The sequence below is a fragment of the Equus asinus genome, chromosome 4 (assembly GCF_041296235.1).
Source record: "Equus asinus isolate D_3611 breed Donkey chromosome 4, EquAss-T2T_v2, whole genome shotgun sequence".
In the NCBI taxonomy this organism is placed as follows: domain Eukaryota; kingdom Metazoa; phylum Chordata; class Mammalia; order Perissodactyla; family Equidae; genus Equus; species Equus asinus.
Genome location: NC_091793.1, coordinates 105991203 through 106009150, shown reverse-complemented (window position 1 = coordinate 106009150; position 17948 = coordinate 105991203). Strand labels below are relative to the sequence as shown.

The 17948-nt window shown below is 39.3% G+C and overlaps 1 protein-coding gene across 2 annotated transcripts in view; it reads left to right on the top strand.

Moving 5' to 3' along the window:
* The first annotated feature begins 10597 nt into the window (after positions 1-10597).
* TTC21B (tetratricopeptide repeat domain 21B) overlaps positions 10598-17948 on the top strand; it is an 81014-nt gene continuing 73663 nt past the window's right edge. For both annotated transcript variants that reach the window (XM_044768773.2, XM_070508037.1), the window contains exons 1-3: positions 10598-10751; positions 14654-14783; positions 14874-14984. In XM_044768773.2, the coding sequence (XP_044624708.2) occupies positions 10731-10751; positions 14654-14783; positions 14874-14984 (262 nt within the window). In that variant the 5' untranslated portion in view covers positions 10598-10730. The remainder of the gene's footprint in view (positions 10752-14653; positions 14784-14873; positions 14985-17948) is intronic.

Here is a 17948-nt window from a genome sequence, read left to right as displayed (position 1 = left end):
AAGTAATACAATATCACAAAAGTTACAAATGAAAATTGGCCTTGGTATAATACAGTAACATTAGATATATATGATAAATATTTAAACAGACGTATATTACATCCACAAGAGCACATACACCACCTCTTTATTACCTGTAAAGAAATAGACATAGATATGTGTACTTATATATCTACACCTATACAGCGTGTGTGTGTATAGAGAGATGTATATGTATAGATATATATACATAAATCTTTCCGAGGTATAAGAGTCCATAAATTGATTTTTAATTCTTTAGAACTTAAAAGTTATATAATACTCACCTCGTTCTTCGCTATGGTGGAACTATTGAGCTTGCCATTTTAAATTCATTCTTCTAAAAGGACTTAGGGCTTCTGGACCTTGTTTTCTCTTCCACATTACTTGGCCTGATTCTTATCTGCATTATTAATGTCCACCTTTCATCAGGGATAGTGAAGAAATGTCTTGTTCAGCAGCACTTCTTGCAGGTATTGAAGACACAAATTTCTGAAGGAAAACAGATTGTGCCTTTGATCCACCTCAGTCATAAGTGCAGCCATTTGGCCTACCTTAGGGAAAACGTCTCTTGAGTTATACTGACTGATAACCTGAAATAGGCGCAGGGCTAGAGCAAAATATAATAACTACAAGATGGTGATCATATCAATAAGTAAGGAGGTGGATAATGGGATTTATGGAGAATGGTTAAAGTTACAGAAATAGTTCTTTCATAGACAAGGAGAGTGAGGAATACAGCAGAGGTTGTCCTATTTATCCTATGTTATGAAACAAAACTCATTAGGCAGTTAATTGCATGAAATTTAGTAAAACTAGTCAGATATACCTTAAGACTTTATGATATTCCCCTTTCCCCACAATAAAAGCTAGGTATTTCCAAGGCATTCTCTCTGGACTAGGCCTTAAATGTCCAAATAAATTCAAAGATAACTTCAACGTGGTGGGCTTCAAGTCTCTGGGCCTATTATATAACCTCTCTTACTTTTCAACAATCTTAGAGCAGTTTGTTCTTTTTAAAACTCATCTAATTCTAAAAACCTACATGGGCAATTGCTAAAAACACAGTTCCAAGTCTCACCTCAAATTAAATCAGAATCCCCAGAAAAGGGCTTGAAAATGTCTACTGAGTTGTACTGTTAGAATGAGACAGGAGGAAGCTATAGTAAGCTCCCTAAGAGAGTTTTATGGTCAGAAAGTCTGGGAAGACTTGGCTTACTAGCAGGTAGCCTGGGAGGTTCAAAGCCTTCAGGACCTCATCATTAGTTGATTATAGTACTTAATCAATAAAGTACATAAAAGTCAGAATGTGCAGGCATCACCAAGGATCACCCAGAGTTACAGAGTTTGATTCAGTATGATACTGTAATGTGCCCAAAGACTTGCCAGCAATATGGGCTGAATAATTAGAACAAAATATCTTCATCTTCAGCATACACATTTTAAACTTACTAAAAGAAAACAAGTTCTAACATCAGGGACACAGCTCAGACTGACTTTTGTAAAAGTTAGAGTAAAGTCTCCTTTTCTTCTCTGGGGGAAACAGCTTTGCACTGAGACAAAGGATTCAGCAAGTGGAACATGGGCTGGATTTCAGCTGGCACCTTTGACAATCCGAGCAACGGGTGGTCATTCACTGATGTAAACTACCAATGCTGAGAGAGATCACAGAGGAAAGATTAACTTCCAGGCCAGTGTTCATTCTAATATTTTAAAGTTATGGAACCCTTCTCACCACTCAAGTGGCATCTTATGATAAATATGAGAATTTAAGTTATGAGAGGAAATGGGACCAGTATCTATAGGTCTTTGAAAATTTCATTGAAGTTTGCTTTTGTTTTTGGTTTGGCTGTAAAAACAATACACATCTATTAATTAAGAGAAAACAGTACATAAAGGAATAAAACGTTATTTTCCCACTCTCCTCTTAGAAGAGCTTCTTCAGTAACTGTCCAGACATTGTTTTATACATACTCAAATGCATTCTTTATTGGTTATTATAAATAGTATATTTTTCATGCTGTTCTGCAAGTTGAGATTTCAATTAATATATCTTGAAAGTATTTCCATTTGGCACATACAAATCTACCTCATTCTTTTTAAATAGTGCATAGTGTTCCATTCTATAGAAAGAACTAAGAAGTCACTTATTGAAGGATATTTAGATTTTTCCAGTTTTGCTTTATAGCTAGCAAGCTGTAATGGATATTTTGTTGTCATGTTTTTGTGAAATCTATGAGTACTTCTGGATAAATTCCTAAACTGGATTTTCTAGGTCAAAGATATTCACATTTTCCATTTTAATATTAGACAGTTGAATTAGGTGTAGATGCTTCTCCTTGAAGCAGGGGCCATCAAAGGATACTATTTAATTTTTCATCTCCCAACATCTCTTCTAGGACAAACAGTTCTACAACCATAATGTCTGTAAGGGCAGGAACCATGCCCCTCTCACATGGTATAGAGCAGTGCCTGCACTGTACTTTTTAAAAAGTTAAGTCAATTAACAATCCACTAGCTTGAATAGAGATGCAAACTGAAGACATCTTTCACAATACCTTGAAATTTGAGACCCAAACATAAAGGCAATAATGCGTTTTTTTGCAGTGAACCCATCACAGAGCAGCATGCACAACAATGTCATCTTTGAGATAGTGGGAGCTGCATGATATCACATTGTTATTCAAAGAAGTGGCTGACTTGAGAATGAAAATGGACTTGAATATTATTAGCCCTTTTAATGCTATTCAGTTCCTCTGAACAATAAATGAAGAATGTAGTTTAAGTTAATTATCTATGAACAATTATACTTAAAAGAAGCTATCTCATGCAGCAATAGAGTTTTTATTTTAAAATATTGACAAAAATTGCAACATTTACTTCTAAAAGAGATGTTATTACTGTTTTTTCATTACAGTAGCAAAACTATTATTGTGACAAAATCAAGACTATGAAATTTACACAGTAGAAAATAAGAAGCTTAAAGATGAACTTTGCTAAAACTTGTTTATGTTTTTTTTTTTTGAGGAAGATTAGCCCTGAGATAACTACTGCCAGTCCTCCTCTTTTTTTTTTTTGTTTTTTTTTGCTGTGGAAGCCTGGCCCTGAGCTAACATCTGTGCCCATCTTCCTCCACCTTATATGTGGGACACCTACCACAGCATGGCATGCCAAGCAGTGCCATGTCTGCATCTGGGATCCGGGCCAGTGAACCTTGGGCTGCTGAGAAGCGGAACGTGCGAACATAACCACTGAGCCACTGGGCCGGCCCCTGGTTTATGTTGTTTCCATGAGTTATTACTACATGTCACATTACACCAAAAACATTTACTTAACTTTTCAAACTTCCAAAGCTACTGCTTCTCAATCACTCTTTCAGAAAACCAGAAATACTGTTCGAATAAAATCTGTAACACCTCGAGCTCCTCAGTTAACTTTCTTGAGCATTGGATTCTCATTTACAAAATGAAGGGTTTGGAAGACATGAATTTTCAAGGTCCATTCTAGTTTCAGAACATTATTTTGCTGAGAATGAAACCAATTTCTGGTGACATAAAGTAACAAAGTACTGTAATTAACATGGTGAATCATGTAAACTTCTTAGTTTTCTAGGTTTTTAAGACAATATGCAAAAGATTTCTTGTGTGAAGGGATAGCTGCTGTCTACACATTGATTTTGGTATAATAAGTGTCTGGAGGGGAAAAAAAAGACACCAATATTACAAAAGTCACCCACTCTTAGTAGCTTGTGGAAGATGACTTTCTTTCTGCTCTACCAGTCTGCATGTCATCAGGGAGCTCATAGCCCAGTCTCTAATGCATCTGTAAGATAGAACCCAATCCTGGATTACTCTGCCAAATCTAGTCCCCTTGATATTGTCTGAATTACAATTTCAAAATGAATCATTGGATTTTAGAGCCTGTTATATTCGGGTACACATCTTGAGAGTGTCTCCTAAACCAATAGTTTGAGGATCAAGTTCTGTCTAGATCTAAGCTAATTTAGTCTCAGAAGTTATTAAGTTTTTTGATCTTAAACTTCATTGCTGTGCCCCATCCACTGGACTATATAGAACTATGACTTTCTAAAGTGCTCTTACAATCTATTGACACCCTGAAATAGTATAATCACACACAACATTCTTATGCTAGACTAACACTAGCTATTAAAACAGAATCCAGATTGTTCTCTGTGTCCATTATAACACTCTAATGATGAAGCAAGTTTGGTCAATAAGTAGTCTTAATATCTTATTTCAGAATTTTTACTAAAGCAGTGGTTTTCAAAGCATGGTCCCCAGACCAGCAGCATCAGCATCACTTGGAAATGTGTTAGAAATTCATATTTTGGGCTCCCCACTCCCTAATGAAGTAGAATCTCTGCAGGGGTCAGCCAGCAAGCTGTGTTTTAACAGGCCCCCTCCAGGTGATTCTCATGTATGCTCAAGTTTGAGAACCACTGCTCCAAAGCATTCCTTGTCTTACGCATGGGGAAACAATGTCCTCAATGGCCAAAAATGCATACACTATTAAAATATATATATATATTTTATACTATATTTAAAATAATTACCAAAGACAATTTTCACTATTTTTTTTAGTGGGCTTGAAATTCGGTCCCAAAATTCACATGTGCAAGAAATTTCTATTTCTTCTTCTTCTTTTAAACCTAATAAAATTTAAAGCTGAGGATCAGTCCTGCTAGACCATCAGGAAATTATTCTTATTCAGTATTGCAGCACCCTTCTCTCCCTGGCCTCAACCAGAACCCAAGAGGCTTATATATTTATACGGTGTTCAGAAAATGTGAGAAGTTTCTTGAGCCTCCTGTCCATCATAGCCTCTGATGACATCCTTATTGTCCAAACAAAAGTGGATCCCAGAGGTCAGTATGCTGGATTCAGTTCTGCTGGGCACACCATACAACCACTTATCCAAGGTTTCACCTCCTTCTGGATGCACTTCCACAGATCAGGGGTCGATCCCTAAGAATTACAGGGTTCTATTGGTTTTTGTCCCTGTTCCCATTTCTGGAAAATGCTCCTTCCTCTGTTGCCTCAGAGGCACTTCTCTGGCTCCTCTTACCCACCAAGAAACCCAGACTCATTTTTTTTTTCTAAGATTTTATTTTTCCTTTTCTTCTCCCAAAGTCCCCCAGTACATAGTTGTGTATTGTTAGTTGTGGGTCCTTCTAGTTGTGGCATGTGGGATGCCGCCTCAGCATGGCTTAGATGAGCGGTGACATGTCCATACCCAGGATTTGAACTGGCGAAACCCTGGGCCACCGAAGCAGAGTGCGTGAACTTAACCACGTGGCCACAGGGCCAGCCCCCAGACTCATTTTTTTAATAAACTTAGTCTTTTACAAAAGATTCAAAAGGCTTCTAAAATGCTATAAAATAGAATTTCCTGAGATGCTGAAAATGTCCTCTATCTGTGCTGTCCAACACAGTAAACACTATCCACATGTGTCTACTGAGCATTTGAAATGTGGCTAGTGCAACTCGAAAATTTAATTTCTATTTTAATTAATTGTAATGTAAATTTAAATAGCCTTATGTGGCCAATGGCTACCTTATTGGACAATACAGTTCTAGAGGCTTTAGAGGCTTTTGTTTCCGCCCCGCTACAAAAAAATACTCATGGGCTAGATATCTACATGAATCAAGGAGAATGGAAAACATGGAGAGTATAACAAAACAGCATCTAAAAAATCCTCTGGTGATGCGTAGACGAGTGTTCATTATATTGTTCAGCTTTTTGTATGTTTGAAAATTCTCAAAATAAAAATCTGGGGAAAAAATCTACTGCCACAAATTAAAGCCCAGTTATAAATGGATTTATGAGTAGGGATCCTGAGGTGTGAGCTCCAGCCGTTTTAATTCAGCCAATTCAGACAAGTGGTAAGGCTGATAAGGAGGACCCAGTGAATGAGAAACCAGGAGTTGGATGTGAAAAGAGAAAACGTGGATACTTTGGGGTGAGAAAAAAAATCTCCTCAGCTGTCAGAGGGAAACAAGCTCTGCCTCCAGGCACTACTCTGAATGGGAAAGGGCCTCTTTCAGAGGGAGATGGAGTCGGGTGCCTTCGGGGTGAGGGAATGTCATGTGTGCCAGTGTGAAGTGATACTTTGATGAACTTCTGGCCTCAATTCTTATAGAAAAAGAAATCAAGTTGGCAGAATGAGAGGTATTTAGGGCAAGCACATTGGATGACAAGCTGGGAAGAGGCAATTCAGTAGAGCAGAGGCGTCATACAGTGGCTATTAATACACAGATGCTGAAACGGACTCAGAGAAGGAGAGACGGATGGAAAAGGCAGAGAAAGCAGGATTAGTCAGAAAAATTATGTCTGACATACCCAAAGAAGATCACACTAGAGCATAACATCCCGCATAACCTCAAGTCTACTGGCCATGAAGTTCCTGTCCCCTGCTCTATTTTTGCAAACTCGACATTTTACATTAGTGTGTATCGCCTCTAAGGACTGTTGGTGACTACTTGGAAACTGACGTAAACCAAGTTATCAAGAATCAGACACCTAGAAAGCTAAAGCCTGATTTTTCTCAACCTTAAGGTAAAAATTAGAATGGGGCTCCAGTTGTCTCACATCCAGAAATAATAGTGTCTAGGAAGATGTGCACTGTGAATTTGACATTGGGTAAGATTGTTCAGATGTGCATTGGGATCTAAGTGAGTGAAATCTAAAATAATGTACTGCCTACCTTAATGTCACACCAGTTATAGGGAAGAGTTATCACCATTTTTCATTCTTATTCTATTAACCAGAAAAAAATTCTTTAAAGGAGTAGAAGGAAAGGCAGATGGCATCTTGTCAAGATGTTCTGTATATCACAGTTGTAAACATTTAAATAATTCATTATTTCTACTCCAAAACACCAGACTTTTTTCAAATGTGTTTTTCTGTGTTTTCTCCCTCTTACTTTTGCATAGATGAAATGCCAAGACATAGCCAAAGTGGAAAAAAAAACCTACAGGAAAAAACAACTCTTCTGGTAAATCTCTGTTTTTTGAGTAGAAAAATTCACTACATCTGATAGTTCAGGTGAATAAGAAGCAAATTTCCTGTTATCAAAAGCTCTCAGCCAGCAGACATCTGAGCTGCTCATGTTTTTTTTTTTTTAATGGAAGATTAGCCCTGAGCTAACATCTGCTGCCAATCCTCCTCTTTTTGCTGAGGAAGACTGGCCCTGAGCTAACATCCATGCCCATCTTCCTCTACTTTATACGTGGGACGCCTGCCACAGCATGGCTTGACAAGTGGTGCCATGACCACACCTGGGATCCAAACCGGTGAACCCCCGGCCACCGAAGATGAATGTGCACACTTACCTGCTGTGCCACTGGGCCATTCCCATGCTCAGGCATTTTTAAAGAAAAACAAAGTATCATTCAGTGTTCTAAAAAAAAGTCGTTTGTAGGAAATGAGTGGAAGGATTCCTTGGACTATAACAAGTGATGTGAATTTATAATCTCTACACGTGGGCAGAGACCACTCAACTGAGTCTCCTATTTTCTTGCACTTCCTAAAATAGCTATGAAACCTGTCACTACTTGCAATTCATTCCTTAACTCAAATTCAGCAATCTGACTTCAGTTAACCTCTACGTTTTCTATGATGTCACCTCTGAGAATGAACTGTGTGCCAGTTTATTTGGGTTTCAAACATTTGGAACCTCTTTCCCTCCTGTTTCAATCTCACAGTTGTAGCCTTAAGAAGAAAAGATAGACACTTCACCTAATCATTATTCATAACTGCTTTGAAGGCTAGATTGGGAGTAGAAAATTGTGAGACCTTGGGTAGATTATTTTATATCTTTTAGCTTCATTTTACTCCTTTGTAAAATAAAGAAAGAAGTCAGACAATAGTCTCCAAAGTTCTTTCCAGCTGCCAGATCTAATGATGACATATATTTATGTGTTTTATTTTCTGTCTACTTACTTCTACTTTTGTCTTCACCAGAACCACCAATTTTTCCTCAGTGCTTTCCTTTAACTTTTTAAATATATGATGAAGTAATATAGATACAAGTGGATCCGTGTAAGAACTGGGGAGAAGAAAGCCAAACAGACTCAGTTGAAGAGCCCCTGTTTGGAGTAGCTGGGTGTACCAGTAATTACAGGTTAAAGTTACTCAATGCTTACCATACAACTAATACTGATGTGTCCATTAAATATTGATTCACTTAATCTTCTTAATAACTTTCTGAGGTATTAGTCTCACATTACAGCTGAAGCACAGAGAGGTTAAGTCATTTTTCCCAGTGAACAAGCAGTGAATGGTGTTATCAGAATTTGATTGCAGATGACCTATCTCCAGGGACCAAGCTCTTACCTATGACACTAGATTGGGTGGCTTTAAGGTGCTCACCATTTAGTAGAGAAGATTAAACAAACAAACAAAAAATACACCATAACTATAATACAAAGGATACATAAGTGCAGTTAAGTCTTACAGAGCACTATGTGTTTAATGGAAATTATTGGTGATAGAATGCCTATTGTGTGTCAAGAACTTTTCATATGTCTGTTAGGCGTGTAGTTTCTTTAGTAAATACGGAAAATGAGGCTCAGGAAATTACTTTCCCAAGTCACAAAAGTAAATAGCATAATAGGAGCTCCATCTCAGGCCTGAGAGACCATATTCTTTCCACCACACTGTGTAATCTCTCACACCCATCCAGTTATGGTGATCCCTAAAGGCTTCATTGAGAATGAGATGGGAGATAAACTCTGAAGAAAGAGTAGATTTTCTCAGATGAAGAAAGAGCTCACAGCAAAGTAAGAGAAAGCACCCCTAGAAGAAGGAATGGTTGTCCCATTTGCTTGAAACAAAAGCCCTGTGAAGAGGCAGATAGGAGATATGGCTTGAAAAGACAGTGAGGTAAAGGGTCTTAGATGCCAGACTCAAAAGGTGGCAAAAGTGAGACAAAAAATGTTTGACCTAAGAAACACATCAGTTTTTCAAGGAAGACGGAGTTTTCATCGCCTGAGATCCCAAAGAAATTTCTCACATGAGACCTCAAGCAGGAAACACCAAGTTACCAGGAATGTGAAAGCAAATTCCCAAAGTAGTTTGAATCCATCAAACGCTCATGAAATGCCAGACATGGTGCTTTGTGCTAAATAATTTAACCGTAGAACAAATTCTGAAGGAAATTCTATAAAGAGCTGAATTAATATGGTCCAAGTGTGCAGCCGTCCTACGGTCTGCCAGCCAGTTTAGACTTCAAAGATCTGAGAAAGGGAGCTTGATCTTCTGTTTCTTTAATTGTGATCCTTATATATTTTCTTCCAGATGAACTTTTCACTTGTCACCAAAAGCACACAGCTCAAGATTACATACTTTGATAAGCACCGTGTCTAGTGGTATTCTCTCACGTACACCACGTGCAGATTAATCCACATGCTTTGAAAATCAGACCAGAAGATATTACCAGTTGTCCATCACCACAGATGTTTAGCTTGGCTATGATCGTTGGAAACAAACCAACAAAATCTTCATGAAAATAACATCTGCCTCTTTCGGTGAAATGTTCTTTAAAGGGAAACCAGTGAGAAATATTACCTAGCCTTGAAGCCAGGGACAGCAGCCACCCTTTCTCTCAAGATTGTCATTACCTCACCTACCGGCAAGGGAAAAAGTCAACGTTCACAGACTCCTCAACAAATTTAAAACCTGATTAAGGCAACTTTGAATCATATCAAATAAGGTAAGGTAATTAAGCATACGATCAAAATTCAGAATCTATGTAAAAAATTCTACAAAGATCACTTAAACCTCAAACCACTATTTTAAGCGGGAATCGGCAATCTCTTATCTCATCATGTTTCAATTTAATTCTCTGAACTGAAGGAATCTATGAGTAGCTGACAGAGTTGCCTGATGGGTACAAACATAAAAGTTTGCATAATGATTCATTTTATTGTTAGTTTAAAATCAGCAGTACCGTTAAAAAAACACGCTGAAAAAATACGTTCCTCTCATTATCAGGACGGGTAAAAAAGGACTAATTTGATACGCATTCTAACAACAAACACGGGACTGCAGCAACGCCTGCAAAGATGAGCCCAAGAAGCTCATTCCCTTTCTGTTAAGAACTTGTGATTTTTCTGCGCCACCTTGTGGCCACTATATAACTTCCACACGTAAAAGTTAAAGGTTTTTCTCTGAGCTGGTCAGGTCTTCAAATAGCCGCATTGCGGGAATCTGGCTCTACACAAACGGGCCGAAAATGGTGCCTTTCTTTGTAGCCAGTGATGAGAAGTGGACTTGCGTTCTTACCTACTGCCACTTCCACTCCCACTTGTTTTTTTCCTTAATTCCATATTCTCGGGCCCGCCCACCCATCCGCGGTCCTCCAAAGGCCGTTTCCCTGTTCGACCTCCTTTGCCCGCCCCACTGTGCCATAGCTCCCTGGTCCCAATCCGCAGCCTTCCTCCGGGGCCCCGCCCGCGCCTCCTCCCGCAATCCCTGCAGCGTCGGCCCGCGCCCTCGCGCTGGCAGCCAATGGCAGCGCGGCCCCGCCCCACCCCGGCCTCCAGCCCCGCCCCGGCCTGCCGCCCCTCCCAGCCGCGTCCCGGAGCGCGAGCGGGCGTGGGGCCTTCTCGGCTGAGCCCTGAGCCCCTGGCCCTGCTGCTGGACTGTGGCGGGCTCTCGCCCCGGAGGCCCGCGGGCCCGTCTCGGGGAGCATGGACTCGCAGGGGCTGAAGGTGAGCGGGCGGGGCCTGGACGAGGCTTGCTTCGCCAGGCGGCGAGGGGCTGGGGGGGCGTGGAGAGCGCGCGGGCCGACTTCGCGAGGCCGTTACGACCCCGCTGGGCCTTTGCCTCCCCGCGTCGCCGGGTGTCCCCGCCCGGCCCTGGGGGCCTGGAGCCTGCATCCCCTGTTCTCCCTCCGGGACCCTGCTTTGCGATCGTGAGGTCTGGGGCAGCCTTCCCAGCGCCCTTCTTCCCGAATTGCCCTTAGTGTGCTCGCCCCACTCTTGTTGTGTTTACTTTTTCTTTTGTGTCCTGTTTGCTTGGAAAACATGGTCAACGTAGGACACCTATCGCGCCTCCCGGGTGCGATTTTTAAGAACTTGCAGCAACTAATATCAGCTGCCCCGTTGGGCGTAAAAGAAGCAAAGGAAGATTATCTGAAAACAATTCAAGACCTACGCTTGAAAATGGAGGCGTCTTTATTTTAGGGTGATGGTCTTCTCTGTTTGTTTATCACTGATTCATACATTCAGCAAATATTTAATGACAGCCCACTTAAGAAATGCTGTGAAAACAAAGACATGAGGCTTGAAAATAAATTTCTTTTTAGGATGATGGTCTTCTCCATTCATTTGTTCACTGATTCACTCGTTCAGCGCATATTGATGGAGGGCTCACTGGGTGTCGGCTAGAAGCTGGAGATAGAGATGAACAGGAGCGATTTTACAGCCTTCACAGGTTTTATAGTCTAATGCTGGGAAAAAAACCTTGATCAAATTAATTCAACAAATTGTTATGGAGCGCCTGTGTCTGGCACTGTTCTAAGCCCTGAATATAATATGCCTTGCAATAAGAAAACTGAGAAAAGCCCTCCCACTCTTAGAGCTTACATTTGAGCAAGGGGAGTCAATACTGTGTTAGATGGTGATAAGTGGATGGAAGACAATTTGGCAGCTATAGAAAGTGTTGGGGTGTTTTTTGTTTTTTTGCCTGTCTTTACTTTATCTTCCCGTGAAGCCGTGTCCCATCTCCTTAAATTTTTTTCATCGCTTTAAGTTTATCCTTTGCACTGCCGCCCAGATGAACTCTTTAGTAAAAATACTTTAATGCTAAAAAACATTATGTGGCTCCTCATCACTTAGACTAGAGGAGCAAATCCAAGTCCTTAATATGAAGCCCTTCTGGACCCTACCTTCCTTTCCAACCTCCTCATCCAATAATGTCTGTCTTACTTAAGATTCTAGAACAGCAAGTGACAAACTTTCTCTGTAAGGGCCAGATGGTGCGTATTTTAGGCTTTGGGGGCCATAGGGTGTCTGTGGCATCTAATCCACCGTTGTAGTGTGAAAGCAACCATAGACAATACTTTAACAAATAAGCATGGCTTTGTTCCAATAAAACTTTGTTTATGGACACTAAAATTTGAATTTCATATAATCTTCACATGTTATGAAATATTTTTATTCTTTTTTTGTGTGTTTTTTTTCTCAACCATTTGAAAATGTACAAACCATTCTTAGCTGGCTGGCCATACTGAAACAGGCAGGAGGCCAGACATGGCCCACGGGCCATAGTTTGCCAACCCGTGTGCTAGAATATGCAGTGACTTTTAGTCCTGTCTATTCCCACCCCATCCCTACTTTCACTGCTGATTTCTTGTCTCCTTTGTTGCAGTTCCTCTGCCTGGCTAACTCGTGTGCTGTGCTCACGAATCATGGAAGGGGAAGGAAGAATGTGTATGAGTGTGGACGGGCAGTGAGGAGTTTGCAAATCAAGAGTCAGTTCTGAAGTCCTCCCCAAGAATCTTTCACTTGACTTTACTCTTCCATCCCACACCCCACCCTCATTCTCCCACATTCCCAAAGCAACATATAAACTCTTTTCTTGCGTTTCCTACATTGTATTTCAGTTAGTCTTTAGATTCCAGTCTCATTTAAAAAACGTAAGCGTTTCTGGGGCAAGAGCCATGTTTTAGTCATCTTCATGTTCATGGTACTTAGCCCAGTACCTGGCACTAGTAGGCGGTCAGTGAATGTCTGTTGGACTGAACAACCTAACCTGAACCAAGGTGGTGGTAATAGGTATGGAGAGTGGGAAGTAGATTAGAGAAACAGAAGAACCTACTAACTGGTTAGATGTAAGGGGTTGGGGCAGATGGGAATGGAGGATTCTGTAACTCGATTTATGGCTTGGGTGGCAGGGGCAAATGGAAAGATGAATCTGAAGCTTAGATGAGACGTCTGGGCTGGACGCATGGTTTCTTATTTCATCAACATCTGGGTTTCAGAGGAACGTTTTTTTTTTCCAGAATAGGAGTTTTACAGTATGATATAATTAGTCCTCGCAATGTAAACGACTAATAGCACTTTATAAATGAGTAAACTGAGGTGCTGTAAGATGACCAGAAGTTTGAAACCAGGCCTTTTTTTCCTTCTAATCCATGTCCTTTTTGTGATTCCATGCTGTGGCCTTTCAGGAGAGTTAAAGGTGCTTAGTGACACTAAATGCTGGACAGAAGTCGAGTAAGATGATATTAAAAGTGTCCTCAGGAGCCGGCGCTGATGGCCTAGTGGTTCAAGTTCTACACAGTCCATTTTGGCTACCTAGGTTCGTTTCCCAGTCATGGAACCACACCACTCATTTGTTGGTAGCCATGTGGTGACAGCTGCTCAACAGAAGAACTAGAAAGACTTAAAACTAGAATATACAACTACGTACTGGACTTTGGGAAGAAAAGAAAAGAGAGAGAGGAAGATTGCCAACAGATGTTAGGTCAGGGCGAATCTTTCCAAGAAAAAAAAAAGCGTCCTTAGTTGTGGCAAACCAAGAAGTCATTTGTGACTTTCAGGAAGGGGCACTGGAGGAAAACTGCACTTTACTGAGATGTACTGTGGGGTCTTGGAGATGGAGTAGGGATCACGCTTTCAGTAAACGTGCCTGCAGGGAGAACTAGAGAGCAGTGAGCACAAAGAGGGAAGCCAAGTAAAAGTTACAAAGAATGTGTGCCTAACTCTGTTCTAGAGAAACATGTGGGCTGTAGCCTTCCAGAAACAGTAGACTGTAAGAGCGGTCCAGTCATTGTTATATTTTGATCCTGTCCATCAGTCATCATGCATATTTCTCGCTCCTGCCGAACCAGCTGTAGAGTGAGAGTAGGTGGGTATGGGATGGCCCAGATTGGTTTGTGGAAATGTATCAGATGCATCACAGCCATGGTGAATGTGTTTCCCTCTTTGATTAGGATAGCAACCGAACCTTAGCGATGATCCTGAGAAAAATGGTGTAAAGCGTAGACCCAATTAATCAGAACTTAGTATCTCCTGACAGTGGTTTTCTGCCTTGTAAAACTAAATAGTATAATTTTGAAAAAAGCTTACAGGTAGTAATTTCCACTAAAAATTGTTTAGATCATTTGTTGTTACTGGCAATTATTTGTTGTAGAACTCATAAAAAAACAAGATAACATTTGACAATAAATTGCAGAGTTTAATCTGTCATTACTTTGTAATGCTATAAAAACAAAATACATATTTTAAAAAGAAGTAAGATTTTTTAAAAGGTCTGGCAATGGAAGCGTCTTGTCCTTTTTTGTTTATTCCTACTTTTTGTTTATTTTCTTGCTTTCTAAAACCTTTAAGAAAATGTGGGCAAGGAAAGAGGTGAAGGTAGCCTGACTTCAGGACAGTTATCAATTTAGAAAAAAAGATTGAAATGATTAGAAAACATTGGTTTTCTCTCCATTGTGCTCTGTATTCCTTATTAAGTGCTATCCTTTAACAATATTTTAAGGAACTTGGAAGAAAAAGAATCACATTATCTAGGGTTTAGATTATTCAAGATTTTGGACTAACATCTGCTTAGAGTATTTCAGAGCACCAGAATCTTTTCTTAATGTTTACTCTTTCTTTCCTTTTAGACTTTGATTAATTACTATTGTCAAGAGAGGTATTTCCATCATGTGTTGCTTGTTGCCAGTGAAGGCATGAAGAGGTATGGTAATGACCCAGTCTTCAGGTTTTATCATGCCTATGGTACATTGATGGAAGGTATGTGCTGATTGTTAAACATGTTCCATAAGTTTTAAATTCATATTTTGCACTAAGAACAATTTTTCACTTCATAATTTTGATTTTCAGGTAAAACTCAAGACGCTCTTCGAGAATTTGAGGCTATTAAAAATAAACAAGATGTATCACTTTGTTCTCTAATTGCACTGATATACGCCCATAAAATGAGTCCTAATCCAGGTATAGTATTTGAGCACAGTGCTTAGGACAATTTCTCCTACTCAGTTCATTTTTTTCTCAATTACCTTAGCATTCAGTTCGGTCACACTCTATTATATATTGTCTATAGATACTATTTGTGTCATATTTGTTTTATCTTCCTGACAATATTATAAATTCATCAAGCACAATGAATCTGTGTTTTATATTCCTTGTATCATATGGCAGAAGTTTCATGAGTATAGAGGGATTGTCTGAATTAACATAAAGGTGAATGTATATTAGCAGTTGTTAAACCGAAATGAAGGACAGCTCAAAACAGGTATATACATAAATTGCTCTGCAACAGCCAACTTTACAACTTGGTATATGCAAATATATAGCTATACGCAGTTTATCTTTTCTACTGTATCTTAATCTTCTTAAAGGCCTTTACATCCCCCAAGGGAGCTAGCTCTTGGAAGATACTCAGTGAATTTTTATCCGGCAGTAGGATGAGAAGGAACTTTAGATCCGGCCTGGTGGCATAGTGGTTAAGTTCACGTGCTTTGCTTTGGTGGCCTGGGGTTCACGACCCAGATCCTGGGCGCAGACCTAGCGCCGCTCGTCAAGCTGCACTGTGGTGGTGTCTCACATAAAATAGAGGAAGATTGGGACAGATGTTCACTCAGCAGCAATCTTCCTCACACAAAAAAGGAACTTTATGCATAAACCAGCAATTAAAGTTGTGTGAGCTGTCTTAATATAGAGTGTATCTTAAAGGCTGTGGCACGAGAATATCAGAATTATAGGTAATAAAGAAGAAATAGCACTGTGTTCTTTTGTATATATCCAGTAATAGCTAATGGCATTGTAAATATAGATCTTGTTTCAAATAATTAGACAATAAGCAAATGTCATAGTATGGTTTTTTAAACATTAGAAAACAATTTTTTCTTAAGCAAAGTGTGACAGGCCTCCTTCACTCCATATGCACATATCAATAAAAAGTTATTTAAAACATTAATATGTTTAGCAAGTAAACAAATCTAACAACTAGATGCTTTCTGTGAGGGACGGTGTCAGATACTGTTAGAAGATATAAAAGAATTCTAAGAAGTGATTTGTGACATCAAAGTTGTAATCTAGGTGAGAAAACAAAATGTAAAAACCACAAAGATTAAATTCTAATGTTACTACTAAGTAAAATGATAAGAAATAAAACAAATGAGCCCATAATTAATTGAAAATGGTATGTGATATTGATCCATAGGAATAGGCTAGGAAGTCTTTGAGGAAGATGGGGACTTTATCTAGTTTTTGAAGAACGGCCGGGATTTGAATATAAAGCGTCATTGTCAAAGAGAAGAAATTGATGGGCAAATACATGGAAGTGGTTCAGGATTAGACACTTCTGTGGATCCCCTTTCTCTATGCTCAAGCAAGAGTGTGTTTAGCTGGAGTAGAGAATTTGCATGGGAGAGCTGTAGTCAGTAAGTCTGAAAACAAATGCAATTAGTACAAAATATTTTCTTTCTAGAGTGAAATTTTCATTTAATTGGTTATTCTCAACAGTGTTGGTTCTGTTGGGAAATGTGATTTCCAGGACGCTAAAAAGATGGAGGTAGACATATTGTTTAGAGACACCTGAGTATTGACTCTACTTTCTACAATAGATGATGCTCAGTGAACTTGAGTTCAGGAGGGGCCCGGATGTCTGACAGTATTGCCTAGGAAAGGCCTAGGTTGTTAGTGTACATTCTTCCTGAATGCTGATGTAAGCCCTGATTATAAAAGGGCTGTGATGCAGTAAGAACTTGGGCTGATATCTGACGAGACCCAGCTTTGTTCACAGTGTCATAGTTAACTGACGCCCCATTAGGGACTTGACAGAAATCTGGGCAGGAAGGTACAGTGACTGCTCCTACCCTGATACAGTCTGTTTCTGTATCATGACTACTTAGGAGAATTTCTAAAGGTGTTCAAGTGGGTTGTTGGGGGCGGGGCAGAAGGGATCTTCTTGCCAAGCAGTCTGTAGCCCTCCAGAAACAATTCTGTTTCCTAAACTCATAAAGTTGCACCCTGGTAATTCCACATTTAAATTTATATTTGTACGTTAGAGTTAAAAGAAAGAGTCACACACCTCGGAGCATTTCCCGAAAGGTAAAGTCTATTAGAATCACGGCCTTCAACTTCAACATTTCTTCTTCCTTATTGCATAACTGATCCTGATTCTGATTTGATCCAGGATTTAGATCTGACATTTGTGTCCCAGCACATACTCATATATAACAGATTTTAATAGAAGTGATTAGAGTTATTAGAAGTAGGCCATCTGTTTAAGGGGACTATTGAGGAGTCAGTATTAGCCTATGTAAGTAACAGTAATTGTACTAGCTTTTCACTGGCTTGTGACAGTAGTCTGACATGTTTATATACTTTAAAATTATATTAGGGAGTCAGGTAATTTGAGTTCTAGTCCAGAATCTGTCCCTAATAATTGTGTCATATTAGAATCATTAGTAATTTTTCGGGTCTTATTATTAAAAAAACTTGCATATATAGCCTTTATGTCTTGGAAATAACGTAAACTGTAGAGCTGTAGTGTGCATTATGGTGGTTGTTAACCAGAAGTGGCTGTTGAGCACTTGAAATGTGTCTAGTTTGAGGAACTGAATTTTAAAGTTAATTTAATTATAATTAATTTACTTTTAAATTTAAAACATTGTTGACTCAGTTATTAGAAAACAAGTTGTGTTTGGAACAACAAGTATATGAATCTGCTTTTTCAACTATAAATTTATGAACTCTAAGTACAGATCAAGTGTTTCTGAAGAAAATTTAGTATGTAATTGAGATGTGCTTTGTGTAAAATACATACCAGATTTTCAAGATTTAGTAAGAAGGAAAAAAAAGAGTATCTCATTAATAATTTTCATGTCAATTTTGTGTTGAAATGATAATTTGGATATATTGGGTTAAATAAAATGTATTATTAGAATTAAT